This window comes from Eucyclogobius newberryi, unplaced genomic scaffold, assembly GCF_026437365.1.
Source record: "Eucyclogobius newberryi isolate DKJ021-1_F unplaced genomic scaffold, fEucNew1.0.hap1 SCAF_13, whole genome shotgun sequence".
NCBI classification, from domain to species: Eukaryota; Metazoa; Chordata; class Actinopteri; order Gobiiformes; family Gobiidae; genus Eucyclogobius; species Eucyclogobius newberryi.
In genome coordinates, this window is record NW_027315757.1 from 29,235,795 (window position 1) to 29,253,750 (window position 17,956).

The window sequence follows — 17,956 nt, forward strand, 5'->3', positions numbered from 1 at the left end:
GTATGGATATGTTTCTCAGGTTTAGACACTATATTTTTGATATTGTCTAAGTTTTTTAGATGGTAAAAAGCTGCAGATGTTATTGATATGACGTGGCCGTTAAAATTCAAGTCCGAGTTAGCGCGAGGGACTGGAGTTGACTGCTGAGGGATGAGTTCAGCTGGAAAAAGTTGTTTTGCATCACACAGACACAGAGTGAATCCACTGGTCCATATTCACCTGCCGTCAGTGAAACATAGATCTGAGTGTCGTCTGCATAATTGTGATAGGACACATTTTGCTGGGTATTAACTAACGGCAGCATGGGGAGGTTGAACAGAAGGGGTCCCAGGACTGACCCTTGGGGCAACCCACAGGTCAGGGGCATGTGGTCCTTCCTGTCTTCCAGATAGGATTTTAGCCAATGCACCTTTAAATTATGTAGTATTTTTACCACTACTTATTTTGTTCTGGTAAAATCAATGCTATTGTGACTAGTTATTGTGTACACATTTCCACAATCATTTTATTTATCTGTACAGTACTTCCTTTCCAACTTCCTAACAATGTGTTGATTTAGTCTACATTCTAATCTTGTTTATGTATAAAGCATTTCAATGTAATTATGTAACAAAGACCATTGTTTATTTGCCAGCAGCAGTTGTATAAATGACTGTTGAAGCTGTGGTAGTGAAAATTAATCCTTCAAGCACTTATGGTTTGAGCAGTGTGCCAGCCAAACCAGGGGCATAGCGCTGCCAAGCCGAGGCATAAAGAGAGCTGGGAAGTTCCCTCTGCTGTTATTGCAAAACTTGTTCCACTCAGACAGTACACCGGATGAATTAAATGCTTGTGTAAGTTGATATTCTATAAATAAGGTTATAATGTGTCAAAGAATTGTGAAAATTGCGAAATTCATATTACTGCTTTAAGTCTAGTTTGATTGGCCAGTTAATTGAATTTCTCTTGTAATTGCACTGACCCACACTGACTCCTGCTGTTAGGTAGTATTGTCTATTTTGATTGCAATTACTAGTGATACGCTTATGCAAGGTCTTTCTTACTCGTCATAAAAAGCAAATATAGATTCAAAATTGATTAACTTTTAACGCTATTGCCAATAATCAAACCGCTCTTATGGATCATTAGACTGAGTGGAGCCACAGATTCTAACTTGCACATTATTCTACTGATGCATAGAGAACAATGAACAACAAGAGTCAGTACGAGACAAAAGCAATTAAGAACAACGATAATCTGGCACCTACAAACATGGCGGACGTACGCTCTATCATTTTCTTGTCTAATCCTTGATGTTTTTTGTTGTTGTTGTTTGGTTTTTTACTATTTTCCCTTTGATTGTGACAGAAACCGATTACAATCACTCAGCGTGACATCACTTGGCCTGGAAACATTGTAAAACTTCAAATGAAATCAAAATAATGTCAACATTGTGCGGATGAAAGAAACTAAACAGATGATATTTTGCATGTTTGCATTTTTTGGGCTTGACTGGCCGTGTGTGCGCGCATTACGTCGTATCTCCGAGCATCTGAACTATGACAGTTAGCTTTGTCTTGTATTTCCCAGGCCCATAGTGTCTCGGCCTGTCTCTGTCGGAACAGCACATCCATTGTGAGGAGGGCGCTCGGCTTTTATAAGGTCATGAAGACTACAGGTAGCACAAGGGCAAGATTAATCGTCCCATCTTTGACAGGCGGGAGGGGCGACAGACCGGGAGATGGGAGGATCAGTCGGAGAAGTCGATGGAAGAAAGGGGTAATTGAGAGCGAAAAAGTGATGGAGGAAGTTGGGAATGAAGAAAAGGGAAAGAGAGACAGGTAAAGACAGGGGAAGTAATTATGTGCATGAGCGTCTTTGTTGTGCTCAGCGGTGCGTTCAGGGCGGGTCGCGGAGTGGCGGCCCGTGCAATAAGAAAGGCGGTCAAGGGTAATTACCTGAGCTGTGTCTTTGATGGCCGTGTGGCTCGGGCTCAGCTAATGCGTCATTATCACTGTCAGCGTCACAGGCCAGGACACAAGGTTTCCGGTTCAGAAAGATAGACTTCCAGCTCATGTTTGAGGAAAATTCTGATCACCTTTGGGTAAACATTGCGTTTACTTTGCATTTGTATCTGAACCTATGTTTCTTTTTTGTCCCAAATGATGGCATTAGACCTAAATCTATCCTGCATTTATTCATTTACAGGCGTTTGTATTGCTCAGAAACAAAAACAGAAAACATGAACTGATCTGTAAGACGGCCTGTCGCAATAATTACTATATTGACTTCAGTGAATAATAGATTATTAATAGATTATTAAATGGAGGTCAATATGCACCCTGTTTTGTACCAGAGGGACCTTTTTTTTAGCTTACCTGTAAGTTGGTCCGGTGGGCTCACGGCTCTCTGAATTTCAGCAGTGAGTGGTAAAAATGCATGTCAGTCAATGGTGAGTAAGTACATTTTGGCTACAGTTTAATAACAAATGTAAAGGTCTACAAGTCCGCTTGATAGTTGCTTGTTCCTTACATTTATAAGAAGAAAATCAACCAGATAAACAACAGGAACGCTGCCGCATCGCTCATGTTCATCACACTTTTATAGTCGTGTGTTAAGGAAATTAACTGTTGTACGGCGAGTTGAAGTGTCCTAAATCTCCAACCTGTGTCAGAAACAGTGAGAAATACTTTTACTAACCCTATAAGTTTACATTTTACCAGAAAACAATTCATTCGAGTGAAACAAAAGCTCCTTGGACAAAGTGTAGGCAAAAAAGTGTGTTCTTACCTGATTAGATAAAGGTTAATACATGAAATAAAAGAATATTACCTCTATTACATCGTCATATTGACAAACAGGTGGCGGACCCTTCAGAAGAAAAATGACATAGTGCACCTTTAAACTATTGGCCGCTTGCAAATCTGGTTGTTGGATCCTTCACTTTAACGGTTTTGTAGCGATGTGGCGACTGGTGACAATTAGTGTGTTTTGTTTTTATGTTTTCCATTAACTAGGCACTTATTTATCCACCAAATTGATCAATGTCTCCAAATAAAAGTGCAGCTGGCCTGGATAGAGTCACCTTGCAGATGTTGGCTTGACTAATCACCAACAAAGTGACCTAATATCCGCGTGCGTTGTATCTAAATGCCAGTCGAGTGCTTTTGCTTTACTATATTATTGCCAGTTTGCATGCATATCAGGTCATTAATGCGTGTGACCCCAGTGCACTGTTGCTCACTCTAAGCTCCCATTGCACTTCAAAGCCCGAGTGTTTTCTATTTTCTCCGCAGATGCGCGAGCTCTGGGTAGTGGCTGTTGTTGTACGAGCGAGTCAGGGGCCAGCAGTAGGGGCACTTGGCCACAATCCACCATTTTAAGTCTCGTGCTTATTCATTGTCACATAAACAAATACCACAAGGAGCTGTTTCGGACCGACCCAAACACCTGAACAATCTTCTCAGACGTCTCTCACAACATCTGTTCACCGCAGATTAGCAAGTGCACCGTTTCGTACAAACGCGATGTGTTTTCATAAGTTAGTTTCCAGTCCGAGCGTTTAGTCTTTGATATGGCGACCGTCTCTTATAGATTTGTGCTTTTGATTCTTTAAGACAACTGGTATGCTGCAGATTAGATAGACAAATATGCCCTCAAGGTTAGAAATGGGGAAGGGTGGAGGAGAGGAAGCATATAGGGTTTTCTCTTGTCCCAACACATCCCCGTGTTAATCTGAGAGGGCTTCATGCATTTAAATGTTCCGATTAGAAACAGCCAAACTGGCACTTTCCCTAAAAGCACAAATTAAGTGCTTAAAGTGGTGTTTTTTTCTGTTTGTTGTCTCAGTTACTTTCAAATCGCATTGTCAGTGGGGGCTTTCAGGTGCACAAAATGGCGCCAATAATATGGTCTATGCAATGGTCAAAAGAAAGTGCCTAAATTATAGGATTGTATTGACTTACTTCCCCGCACAAGAACAAATTAATAACTGAAGAATCAACTTTTACGTTTACAACATTATCCCTGGTCTCCTGTATGCTTTCCAATTTCTTAAATCTTTTAGTCATACATATTGTTGTTGTTGAATAAAACATAAAATTAAAACAAACGAGAATACAAAAAAGAAAGAGAAGCCCAAAGAAAAGCAGTCTGGCCAATGTCTGGCAAATGTCCTCTTTTGTATTGGTCCCATCAGTCCCAGTATGTGGTGGATTTGTCCTTGTTATTGCTGTTTTCCATTCCACAGGTATCCATCGATCATTTCCATTGTTGTCGTTTTACTTCCCAGATTCATTGTTTGAAGTCAAATAGAATATCAGTGTTGAAGACGGTGCCTCATTAACCTCAGTCCAGTATTTATGAATAACAAGGTTGTCCCAAAACTCATGATAGTGATAGTGAGCCACTTGAGAGCCGCAGTTTCTCCAACAACCAGCGTACATGATGTTATAAAATACCGTGATACATTTTTCAAACGGAATTCTTTCCAGACACTGCTAGAAAAAATTGTGCTTCTCCATTGGGACGTGCTTAGATGTTCCAAGTCTTCATCAGTTATAACAGTTTTTTGTCATATATTTGAAAAAAAAAGTGTTTGTGTTTGAATCCTGCCTAGACCTTGCATAGTGGAGTTTACAGACTTGAAGACACTTGCTTAAATGTTTTTTTCATGAGTAAAATAATGAGTTCGGGACTTGCTAATGATAACATTTCTCATCACATTCTAGATGGTGTGTGTGTGTGTGTGTGTGTGTGCGTGTGCGTGTGCGTGTGCGTGTGTGTGTTTCGGGGTCACCCAGAGTTCCCAGCGCTGATTCATTGGCTTTGCTACCTGCATGGATAATGGAGTAATGGCGTTTTCTTACTGATTACGCTGGCTCGTTCGTTTTATAACTGCAAAATGGTGCACCTTTAAAGAAAACAAAAGGCATTTTTACTTACGTTGCGTCTTCCTCTGTCTTTTTCTGTTCCAGTGACATATTTGATGCCATGTTCCCTGTAACACACATCGCTGGTGAAACTGTCATTCAACAAGGTATGTATTCAATATACTGTTTATGTCAATCAATACAGATCAATGCCATTCCTTTGGTAAGTTCCCAGGCTAGTGTCAGCGAAGGGGGAGTAGATGTCAAATCATCACTCAAACATCACTATTACTCAAAATAACACATTTTCTTAACAAGTATAGTATCTCTATGAAACGTGACCAAATCTATGAATGTGTACCATCTGTTTTCATCTACTGTTGCTATTTGAGAATTTTCTATTTCCGAAACTGTGCCACTTCTTCTTTTGTAAAATTGAGTAATTCAAATTGTCATTACATCAGCACAATCTTGAAGGAAAAAAATGTTGCTGAGGTAGTTCCTTACTTTTGGCAACAGAAGTAATATTATGCCAATGTGATCTATTGTTAAATGTTCTATTATAATCTGCCGGGGCTGTTTGTAGTTTTGTGGTGGCCTTGTACAAGATGCTTCTTGGGGCCCTTAGTTTGCCAAAATGGCCAAATGACTTATTGCTTTGTCCATGCAACAATCCTTTTTTTGCAATCATCCACAATGCAATACAATACAAAACTGTTTAGAGTATTGAAAAATGAAAAAATAACTCTATATATATATAGTTTACTTTGACATTATTTTACTTCAGAAATTTGAATAGTACTAAACTAAAAAAAAAATAAAAATATTTTACTATCATATACCTGTAATACTGTACTAATGGGGGGTTATGCAATGTACATCTACGTATCACGATTATTTTTGTCATTGTATATTGAGATATTTGAATACATTTTTGACCAAATAAAGGTCTTAGATATGGTGACTGAACGCTTCTAGATAGAGAATATTACAAGTGTATTATTCATGAAAATCTATTTTGCCATTTTTATTTAATAATGCCATCGTCTTTATGATAAAAGAAGCCATTATTTTAACAGTCACAATTGTTCAGATTAATCATTGCAGGCCTAACTGCCAGAAAACTGTAATAATCTCCCTTTTATCATATCAAGCGTCAATTTTATGTCTACTTTGCACTGATATTACATCACTCACATATAATAGTCTTTTCTTATGCCTAACCTCACTTGTCAAACTGATCATATGAGACTTGGAAGGATTCCAGATCACTAGGAGCAGATTGTATTTTTCCAGTGCCCCCGCGCAGCCCACTCAAGCCACTATCAAACAGACGCAATGTAAACAGTCAAACGCACATTCACACAAAGCATTACACCCTGGCACAGATAACACTGCCTCTGCAACCGCATAGAGTCACATGGACCAACACCGCAGGCTTGTACCACCCGTAGACCACGCCCACTTTCTCTAAAGACACTGCCCTTGAAGATATCAGTCCTATTTTGGTGTTAGTCAGACTTTACCAGGTCCGGATCTGAAGGTGGCCCATTGTTATATACAGTGGTATATACAGTGTACAGTGTGCGTGCTTGTGTAGTGTCAGAATACTAGCTCAACATCCCACACATTATCTCCACGCCATTATTAATGCAGGGACAAGAAGGCTTTTAAACAATAGATTTGATCAAATATGTATATAAAATCAAAGAAATGTGAACAAAATAACAAAATCTGCTTTATGACCATGTTACAAATTTAGTTTCAAATTATACTGAAATTGAAGAGGGGTTCCACCTTCCAAACTTCCAAACAAAAAGAAAAGTCACTTAATTATGTCAACCTGAGGTCCGTAGGAGAAATAGAAATTAGACCAAAATAATAACACAAAACAAGTTTATTTGTAGAGCACAATTTGCACATAGTATTTCAAAGTGCTATACATAACAAGATGCATTAAAATCGCAATACAAACAGATAAAATCATAACTAATCATTTGAACTAGAACCTCTTCAGTTTGAGTTGAGGCCTATTATCATTAATAACATAATCATTTTGCAGATAAAAAGGCTTTTTAGATGCAGCTTTGAGAAAGTAGCCAAAAAAGCATCAATAGAGTGCAATTATGCTGTGTTGAAACAAATGCACATGCCACTCTGTATGGATGTTCTAGCCAAATATTTGCCTTCACTCTCGGGCGCAGGGGGGCTTGAATGGTGCCAAACAAAGGCCTGAATACGTACGTGATAAAAGACAGGAAGGGCAGAAGAAAAGAGGGAGAGCGAGAGGGATCTGGAGGAGCGATAGATGAGATGAAAGCGGAAAAGAAGAGGAGCTGCTGCAGGGTCCACTCTGACCGGGACAGACCCCAGCGGACTCGGGACACGGAGCACGGAGTGACAAATAGAGCTCTATGATGGATGGCCACTCTTTGCTCACTATTAATTAGCCGTGTGAACTCCTGTGAACTTTACACACTGGGTTCTCTGCTGCTTTCAACTCCTCAAGTTAAAGCCACACAAGAACACCGCCGGACACAATGTAGTACAAATATGCGACGATTATACTCCCAAATCTTGAATACCTGTTAGTGTGCGTCATTCGTCTTGCTTTGTCAGACAGCCTTTGAGAGAAGTAGCACATACTCAAACAACTAGGGATGTTACAATATAACATTTTAGTGTTGCGATTATTGGGAGAGAAACAATACAACAGTGTAATCTTTCATTTTCATTTTCCCGTAATGTAGTTTATTATCTGAAATTGAAAGTTAATGTGTCAAAACTGACGGATAAAAAGTTGTTTTAGACTGTAAATTTAAGTCAAAATACTTCATTTTGCTCCAAAAATTGTCGTGATTATTATGTTTTAGATCTTTCGTTTACGCTGTGACTTGAATAATCACGATTATCGATTAACTGTATAATCTTGGTTGATAGTTGATATTATAGTGTCTCAATATTATTATCAAGATAGTAAAAAAATAAAGCTATTTCTTCTTCTTCTTCTTCTTCTTCTTCTTCTTCTTCTTCTTCTTCTTCTTCTTCTTCTTCTTCTTCTTCTTCTTCTTCTTCTTCTTCTTCTTCTTCTTCTTCTTCTTCTTCTTCTTCTTCTTCTTCTTCTTCTTCTTCTTCTTCTTCTTCTTCTACTACTACTACTACTACTACTACTACTACTACTACTACTACTACTACTACTACTTCTACTTCTACTTCTACTTCTACTTCTACTACTACTTCTACTTCTACTTCTACTACCTCTTCTACTACTGCTACTACTTTTGCTTTTGCCTCTCCCATTTTGAATTTGTATCACACGTGTAATGGTGTTTTTGGGTCATTCTTTATTGTAAATGAACAGGGAATATTTGTTATATTTCAAACCTAAATTATGATTATTTTTCCCCCTCCAGGCGACGAAGGAGACAACTTCTACGTGATTGACCAAGGAGAAGTGGACGTAAGTGGCTTCTAGAACATTAGACACTTACAATTCCTGATAACAAGGATACGTAAACTGTGGATCTGCTTTGTCAGCGTGTTATGGGAAAAGATTTCTAACGCGAATCCAGATCCCGTCCTCAAACAATGCAGAGGTTGTATTTCCCTGCCTGCCCCTGTGTTTTGTCCTTCACACAGTTCAGTTCCACTCTGATGACAATCTCAACGAGACCGTGTAGGGTTCAGCTCACCTCGGGACGAGCCAAAACGAGGATGTCCTTTGTCTTAGTGCGCCTAAAAGCGAGCTGTAGAGTTAAGTGGGAAGATAAAAGAGGAGCTGACAGAAAGTTAAACAGGAAGTGGCCTTATCAGCTTACAGAGGCTGGCACTGGGCACAGACAGAACAGTGCCACGCTGATACAGTCTGCCCACGAGAGCCAAGCGAGGGGAAGTGGAGAAACGCTGGCTGCAGAGATTGTCCTGTTATATATAGCTTAAACGAGACTTTTACTTCGCGGTAACTTTTAAAACAATTAAAACGCACATAACGACAAAGATCGGACATGCACGCAGCAAAAAAAAGAAACTAACTCAACTTTTTTGTCTTGAAATTCTGCAAAAATAGTCAATATAATGAAGTTAAATGGAGTAAATGCCATAGAACGCTGGCTCTAAAATTGCTACGCAGACTTTTTTCAGTTAGATTTTGGGTCATTTTTTAAGACAACTATGTTAATAATACTAATAATAATAACCCACTTTAACTTCTATTGCAATGGTATAGTCCTGTTTAAACCTACTTTAGCCCTAGTTTTGACTTGAAATAGTCCTGTCTTAGACCTGTTTTAGATCTTGCAGTACTGAGAAAGCTAAATCTTTACTTTTGTGCTATTTGATGTGAAAAGTTTGAAGACCGCTACCGTAAGAAAATGCATCATCATCACAAATAGAAAGTGAATATTTTTCTATATTAGTTAGCTAGATTATGATGAATAAAAATGACAAATACCACCCATCATAATATCTTGCACAATCTGTTATAGTGTCAGTAAATCTCTCCCAGCACAGACACTGAACTGCTTCAAGCCCAGTGCGGAGCTCATTAAAGTGTGGAGATGTCTCTCATTAGACCTGCTGTAAATCTGCAGCGATCCCATAAAGAGGCTGACAGCTGCCACTGATGTAAACAGCCCCCTATGTCTGCAATGTATTTACTGACTGACTTGGGATGACTTATGAAGAGCAACCAATTAATACAAGGATTAATGTACGTGTGAATCGTTGCCCTTTTAATCCCCATATTCAGCGCTTACATGCACATTAATGCCACGCTTTTATGACTAACTTGAAAGTGCAAACGCCTCCATCAAGTTGTTACTGTAATCAAAATGTTATTTATTTTCTAATATATTTTACCCGGCGCTTTATTTGGGAACAGTTAGATAATCCTTGCTATGGTAGTGCTTAGGGACATTTTAATAGACAGAATTACCAAATAGGCTGCCATTTTTGAACCGCCATAATTGTCTCCACAACAACATATCTACATAAAAAACGTGTTCTGAAATACATCTATTGTCACTTCGTATTTCAGTCAATTCCCCTTAACGCTTTTATAATGTGAACTTTGAACAGAATCCAATTATTAAAACCCAAATTGCATTTGTGAAATTACATCTTTGAAATCCAATCCAAGTTTTGAGCAAACCACAAACCAATTAAAAGGAAGTAATTATGTAATATTTCAAAGCCCTGCACCTCTCACTTTACCCGCTGCACAACATAATCCAATCCCGTTTGATGGGAATAAAACTAATTCCAAAGCAGGAAACAAAACACTACTGTCTCCTGTAAATGTATCCAGGTAAACATTTAAGAATGATGTAATTGGGATGGCCTCATCTCTTTGAAGCCAATATAAAGTGTTGTTTCCCTGTGGTATATTTTGAGCCTAATATAATACTAAATCCTGCCAAGAGTCACCGATGGGACCAACCCTTCCTCTCCACTCTTTTTCTTTCACTGTTATTAAGTCGCCGCAAGTGGATAGTGTGTCGGCGCAGGTGAAATCGTGACAGCCCAGGAGACATTGCCAAACGAGTATCAAGGAGTTATTGTCCTAAAGACCATTGTAGCCGGCCCAAATCGCTTTTAAGAGTCAGCCACCAGTCAAAATCAAAGGGAGTGCACTAACAAGACAGGACATCTGAAATAAAAGGAATGGGTGAGGAGGCGATGGGGATAGAGTGCTTTTAAAGGGTCTTACTTAAAGGCTTAACTTGGATCAAATGCTTATAAGAAAAGCCCCAGCGAGGAAATCAAACAGGCCGGAAGCTGAGGAGGTTTAACAAAGTGTCTGAGGAGACAAAAGGAACGACTTGATGTTTCGGTGATGTTTTTTTATGTCCAGGTTTATGTCAATGGAGAGTGGGTGACCAATATTGGAGAAGGAGGAAGTTTCGGAGAGCTGGCACTGATCTACGGGACTCCCAGAGCCGCCACGGTGAAGGCCAAGACCGATCTGAAACTGTGGGGGATCGATCGAGACAGCTACCGGCGCATCCTTATGGTACAAATACATGCATCTTTCCCATAACAAACCAAATGATCCTGGTTTTCCATCATTTTCTGTTCCATAAACACCCATTAGTGATGGCCGATACTGACAACATAACCTCAGTATACATTTAAAACAATATTGTTCCCCTTTATACTGAGATAGATCCCTTGTTTTTGACCACTACAAATGATCGTTTTGTATCGATTTTTAACTGTTCAATATTATCGTCCACCTCGTTCCTTAGTAGTTGGTGAGTACTTTTATTTGTGTATCCTTTCTTAAATAATAAATTGAGGAAGGTATTACTCCAAGCCTCGCTCCACCTCCTGCTGTCTCTCATCTCAAAAATATCACTAGAAAGCATCATAAAAATATTCTTTAGTGCACTACTTCATTCTTATCACTTACTTAGCTGTAATATTTTCTCCCACTCCACCACTTAAGACTCTTTAAATGCTTAATAGCGCTGAAACATACTTAGTGCTTACTCCCAGTATAATTCTGCAAACAGGGAGGGAGACTCAAGTTAGGAGACATCGGGTCAGCCCTAAATACCTACACTCACACTTGCTGCACCAGGAGCTTATCTTTGTGGAATGTCTAAATGTTTTAACTGGAAACACAAGGTTCTCTGCCCTGGCTGTCATCCTTTTTCACAACACACATCTTCGGCGCTGCAGGAATAACTTATTACTTGCTGCGTAACTCTTTGGAGGTCTCCATAGCTAACGAAATACTTCCTCTAATGCTCTTTACGGCTTATGCCATATATAATGTAAGCTTACATTAATCTGGCCGCACACATGTGGTTACTTAGCAGTGAAAATATCTGCCCTATGTCAAGTGCAGAAGTTGGCACCGCTTCCCTCAGCTCGTGTCACTGTGAGAGCGCATAGTTTAGGTTTGCCCCGGTAACCTCTCTTTGTGAAGGACCGTCTGTCTTCCAGTAGCGTTTTTGCTCCTTCCAGAATCAGCAGCGGTGGCGGCGGCGGCGGGCGGCAGGCAGGCAGGGAGACAAGGCGAAGTGGAATTCAATTATGTGAAGCTGTATTTAATTATTGCTGTCAATGATTTGTAAAGCTGTTTTTATATGTTTTATGTGTGGTATTCTGGCAGCAGCGCCGGCCAACATAACGAGCAGTCTGTGTGTCTTAAGTGTATGTGTCTTTCCCCGCTCAAATTATGCACAGTGGCTGGGTCTGCTGCTGGTTAGGGACGAGGCAGGAAGGTGCACTGCTGAAGCGAGGACAAAAATGGGTCGTTTAGAGGAGTCTGTGTGTCATTGTGCTGGTCTCCAAGTCCAAGAGAGTCATTTTGTTCTCCATGTTAAAGATGTGGGACCTGATTTTTAAACCAGGAGAGAAGGATGTAGGTTTTAAAATCAGTCTGAGTAGTTACAGGCACTCATAAACCCTTTGGAACATAGTATTCATATTGAGGACATGCACAGTTATAACAGCTATTTCAGACTGCAGAGTTAAGCAGGGTGGACCACCAGCACACAGCCAATCAGCTCTCATCTTTAAGTGTCATGTAGCACTGCACACGGCTCTTTCCTTCGGGTTTGCCATCAATGAAAGGTTTATAATTAAATGAGTTTGCAACAAAAATACTGCTTTTACATTACATTATGGGAGGAAATACAACATTTTATGGTATACTTTTTGTAGGGGGGTTCTTTTCAGTTTTTAACTTTATAAAACAGAACATAAAAACACTATAAACAGAACACGACCAGAGAGAAAACAAGATAAAAGGCAACAAAAGACATCCAACTGAATTAAGGGCACGAATTGTCTGAAATAAACGTCACATTTGGTCCAAAGTTTTGTAAATGTGAATAATAATGTCGCTTGGTATTTTTTTGTAATGGCCTGCTTCCCTGCCACCAGAAGTATGCTAGATTTAAGCATTTATAACTATTAGTTGCTGCTGATTGAGCATCCGGAGAATTCATAAAACAGAACAATCAGCTTTTCCTTGGGTAAAATCATCGTCCCATTTTGCTTGTAATATCAAGGAAGTTCGGGATGGCTCTGAATGTGAGTCAAACTGTATCCCTCCATGCTACACCCGACTGCACCTTTGCTACTCACCCTAAACCCAGTTAGTTGGATGAGGCTACATAGGAAGTGGGGTAAAAAGCACCATCACCTTCAGGGAGGTTCTTCATGAGCAAAAACATCTCAGTTCATGCTATTGTTTTATTGTTATCTAGAAGAAAATACACATCACACACAATGGCTGCTTTGTGTCAGCACCTGACGCTGGTACTATGACAATAAAAAGATAAGGTGACGCGTGTTTTGATATTGTGTAAAATCTCCTCTTCCTCTTCTCTCTTTTCTCATCTTCAAAAAACGGGCTTTGGATGATTTTCGGTCAATGTGTGGCCGTCGCTTGTACAATACTCGCATTGTTATGTCATGTTGGTATCTAAACACACGGCTAAGCTATTAACAAGGTGACAGACCGCATTCGACAAACTCAAGCCGCGATGAGGGAAGATGAGACACAATGATACCAAAAACGCGACGGCGGTGTTAGAAGAGTGCGTATTCGCCGCTGGCCAGAGATGAAGGTGATGTAGATGGGGCGTGAGATGCGGCTGGTTTAGCCTGGCTTCGTTCCACACCTCAAGCTCCTTTGATGATTCCACCTCAAAGACGAGCAGCAGACAAAGAGGCTGGTTCATCCTTAACCACGGGAGGAACAGGAGTAAGGGAGGTTCAGACGCAAGAAATATCGAGCTCTCCCCTAGGTCGACTAACAAAAGACAGATGCAAAGAAAGTGTCGGAGAAAAATCCCAGGAAATTTCAGATTTTTGCTGTGTCAGTCACATAGTATTCTAATCCGGCTGCATACATCTTGCCCGCTGTGTAATGTAACACAGTAAGCCCCTAAGCCCTCCAAGGAGCCCTATGGGGAGGTAAACGGGAAAGTGCGCTCGTACAGAAGTTGAACATACATGTGTGAGTTTGTATCTGCAGTCTTAACGGGCATTAGGGTTTGTCTCCACAGAAACAACAGTGAAACGTAAGTGGCAGAACTCAAAACAGACTCCACACTGTGCTGTATGGACAAAAGGGCATTTACCCAGGAGGGAGGCAATGCACACGAGAATTCCTTTAATCAAGTTGTTTACGATGTCAAGATTGACGTTGGCTCACTTGGGAACTTTTTCTCCTGTTTTAAGACAAAATGTGAAATTATATGAAATTAGAGGCAGCAGCAGGCACTTATGCACTAAAGACACCCCAAGCCTCGATATATCATTTCCATATGCAACCTCTGCAGTTGAAATCGGTGCTCCCACTCTGTCTGTTTCTCTGTTCTCTGCCTTCCCTTTTTATGTTGCCGCTGTAAAAGTGGAGCTGAAAAAGAATAGCGTTGCGGAAGGGGTCCTGGGGGTTTAGACTTGTCATGAAGCACCTGATGGTCCTGACAGAGAAGCAGACGGAAAGTCCCGCCTGGTGGGTGGGACGGGCCACACGCACTCACTCATCTCCTTACACATGGTGTACACACATTCAGGGAGGGACGACCCTGTGAACTTCACTAATAACATGGTATCCAAGGATGCAATTTATGTGTAAATATGACATGACAGTACTAATATTGGACAATTAACTAGTGAGTTTGCCTCAGGGCACTCATTTACAGTGATAAATACAGCTTATTTCATGCCTGACTGTGAAAATTGGGTATTGTGTAGTACCTCACAATACGATACATATTTTGATACTCGGAACTTGATACAATACAGGTCGTGATACATGGATATCCCTTAAAAGTTAACTAAAATAATTGATATTGATAGTTTGAGTACAGTCCTAGAATTCTTTTGGACAATAACAATGCATAAATTGCGTTTTCATTTAAAATATGCCGGTAAATGTCATTATGTTATCCGTTAATGAATCATACAAATGTACCACAAAAGGTCAGAAATATTACTTTGTTCCATTGTTCACAAAATTACAGACAATGTATTGCATATTTCATAATCATCTGTGTGAGACGCTACACATGACTGGACTAAATCTAGATCTTTTGACAGCCTTTTTATAATACGCATTTTTCCCATATCATTCTCTCAGGGAAGCACACTCCGGAAGAGAAAGATGTACGAAGAGTTCCTCAGCAAAGTCTCCATCTTGGGTAAGTTGGTACATATATCATTCGCTGTAGCGTGAGCGCCTTCCCACGTGTACGTTGACCAGCGGGTCGAGGGGTTCAGAGTGCAGACAAATCGCGGCACGTACAGTAGATTAGCCCACATAAACAGTGGCGCACGTTGTTTAACCAGGTCAGCGGTCTGGTTGGGTTCTAATCTGCTCGGGAAAAAAAAGTTCCATACCCAGCCAGTCACACTTTGCACTGTCACTACAACTCACACATAAGGGGGCTAAGTTAATCTTCTCTCTGCCTGGAATTTGGATAATGGCAAACCTATACAGGCTACTCACTTTGTTAGCGCTGTTGAATGAGACTTAAAAACCAGTTGCAATTAGAGCTGACATCCCGTCCCCTTCCACTTGACGGTTTGTGTGTGGTGCATAGAATCAGGCCGTGCCCCCTGTACAGAGTTATTAGCTGGCTGAGTAAACACATACACTCAATTGAGGTCTTAGCTGGGCCCGGTTCTCTTTTCATTCGTCTTCACTCTCTCTGAAAACCCTGTCGAGGCCTGTATGAGTACTCCTGTTAGCAGCGCTCCGACTCATTTTTCTTCCTGTCACGGTCCTTCATCCTCAGGTAGATGGTTTGGGGCGGTGTTGCATTTTGTTTGTCTTTGGTTTTTGAGATAACCGTACAAATAGGGAAGGAGCCCTTGATGTTTGGGTGGTGAAGGGGGGAAACAACGGGACAATCGGAAGGGGATAAGTTTAAGGCGATACTGACTGAATGAATATCTCGATCCATATAATGATATTCAGACAGAGTCAATCCAACAGAAATGTGTCAAAAATGGTCAGACAAAAATGTGAAATGTCAGTCAAATGAATCACACAAGTACAGCGTCACATTTTTTATCCATTTTTATTTTTAACCAGCTCTTTTTCAGCCTTTTTTACTATGAATAAAATAGTCAATATTATATTTTTATATTCACAATATTATTTATATATTGCCCACCTCTACCTGAATTACTTTTTGGAGATTTATGTTTTTTATTTTACAAGTTTTATATATTATGAAATCGAATTGACTGGTAAACTTTCTAATAATGCATAATTCTCATGATCGCTATGGAATAACTGGCAAAAAAAACGAACATGTGTCAGCCGCTAAAAACAGGATTTTTGAACATTTAATTATTTTATCATCTTTTTCTATGTGGTTATAAAGTGGAAGACAACATAGGTCATCTGATGGATTTCTCTGTGTCAATGTTCTCTTTTTGGAAACATTGTCAAGTAGAGCTGTCACTAATGATTATTTTAATAGTTGGCTAGTCAGCAATTTTTTTTTATTTTCGCTTAGTCGACTTGGCAAACAATTATTTCTATTGTACAATGTGATTTAGTGAACTTGTTTTTAACCAATTCAAAATTGAAATATGGTGCCTAAATGCGTCTAGATCAGGGGTGGGCAATTATTTTCCTCCGAGGGCCATATTCAAATCCAGGCCTGTAGCTGAGGGCCGGCCCGCGATCATTGGTGTGAAAAAAAAAGCATAAAAAAATTAAATATCAAATAAAATATTACTTTTCTGTCAAATATAGGGTATATATTATTTTATTAATTTCACGTCATATTTAGTAAGGATACAAGTGCAGACAGATGCCTGGCATTTTTTAATATTACTTGGCATGTTTGGCGGGCCACATTATAAAGACAAACGGGCCACATGTGGCCCGCGGACCGTAGTTGGCCCACCCCTGGTCTGGATGGAGAATATGTATATTATGATTTAACAAAGCCATTGTATGTTAGTACACATCTTTTAATATGTGTTTTAGTTGCAATTAGTTGATTATTCGCTGCAGCGCTATTGTCAAGGCATAAAAAACAGTATATATAACATCTACAGAACTACAAGTTGTAAGCAGTTCTCTCATCATTTGACATAAACAAATAGTAGTCAAATTGGAAACAGATAATTTTGTAGTCTACAAAACTAAACTAAACTAAAGGGGAAGTAGGCAGCTGCACTCTGCACATTTGCCCAGCTCGTGTTACCTGGCTCGCCGTTAAGGATCACCTCAACGGGAGCCAGCCTTCAGCAAGACAGAGGACATCATCCATCTGTGGGGTTTGGCAGACACTCCGGCCCCACTGGAAGGGGACACTGGACACCTCTGCGCCACCACGCTTCACCTTATTTAATCCTAAAACACATAAAGACACACTCTCAGATCGGTTACTGAGCACTTCCGGAGACAATACAGCGACACAAAGAGATTTTTGAGAGGCTCGCGTCTCAGCCAAATCAAAACACCGAGTCGTGGACCAGACAAAGCTGAGGAGGACAAGGAGACAGGGAGCTTATGAGGATGTCTGTGTGGCTCTCTTCAATATAAATCCCTTTGACTATAAATAAAACACAGATACTTTAAATGTTCCTCAAATGTTTCCTGCGGTTTGGAACTTTATGCACAGTGAAGATGTGTGTCTGTCTGTGTTTTTGGTCTCGGTGCGAATACCAACAGCTTCTAGAAATATCTGGAACTCAAACCACGTCACTGTTCATGTGGTTGGCCGACTGGAAAGACAGCTGTCTCCACAAGCGCGGCTAAAATATGCATCAAGAGATTGCTTGTCGAAGATGGATTCCATTAGAAATTAGTTCTTGTAGTCACAAATACCATACCGTGAACTGTGGCTAAACTGCAATAGCAGAGAATATACAGATTGCCCCAAATCTTTTGTATTGAATTGTTTTGATTGCTTTATTAAACACTAATTAGAGACAGTTCTGATGCGATTTGTGAATGAATATGAGAACTGCCACTTTAGTTTGTACTTTTACAGGGTTTTCGGAGTTGCCTTCCCTTCAATGTCAGTCTGTCATAATTTTTTACTGTATTTACCTGAACAAAATAAGAATAAAAGAATATAACAGAAATAGCCAAAAAGAAAATGAAGGTAAAAATGGTT

The 17,956-nt window shown here is 39.9% G+C and overlaps 1 protein-coding gene across 5 annotated transcripts in view; it reads left to right on the plus strand.

Moving 5' to 3' along the window:
* The window catches only part of prkar1b (protein kinase, cAMP-dependent, regulatory, type I, beta), a 57,117-nt gene that overhangs the window by 29,413 nt on the left and 9,748 nt on the right, over window positions 1-17,956 (plus strand). For all 5 annotated transcript variants that reach the window (XM_072443327.1, XM_072443329.1, XM_072443332.1 and 2 more), the window contains 4 exons: window positions 4,956-5,017; window positions 8,264-8,310; window positions 10,702-10,860; window positions 14,953-15,013. In XM_072443327.1, coding sequence (XP_072299428.1) covers window positions 4,956-5,017; window positions 8,264-8,310; window positions 10,702-10,860; window positions 14,953-15,013 — 329 coding nt within the window. The remainder of the gene's footprint in view (window positions 1-4,955; window positions 5,018-8,263; window positions 8,311-10,701; window positions 10,861-14,952; window positions 15,014-17,956) is intronic.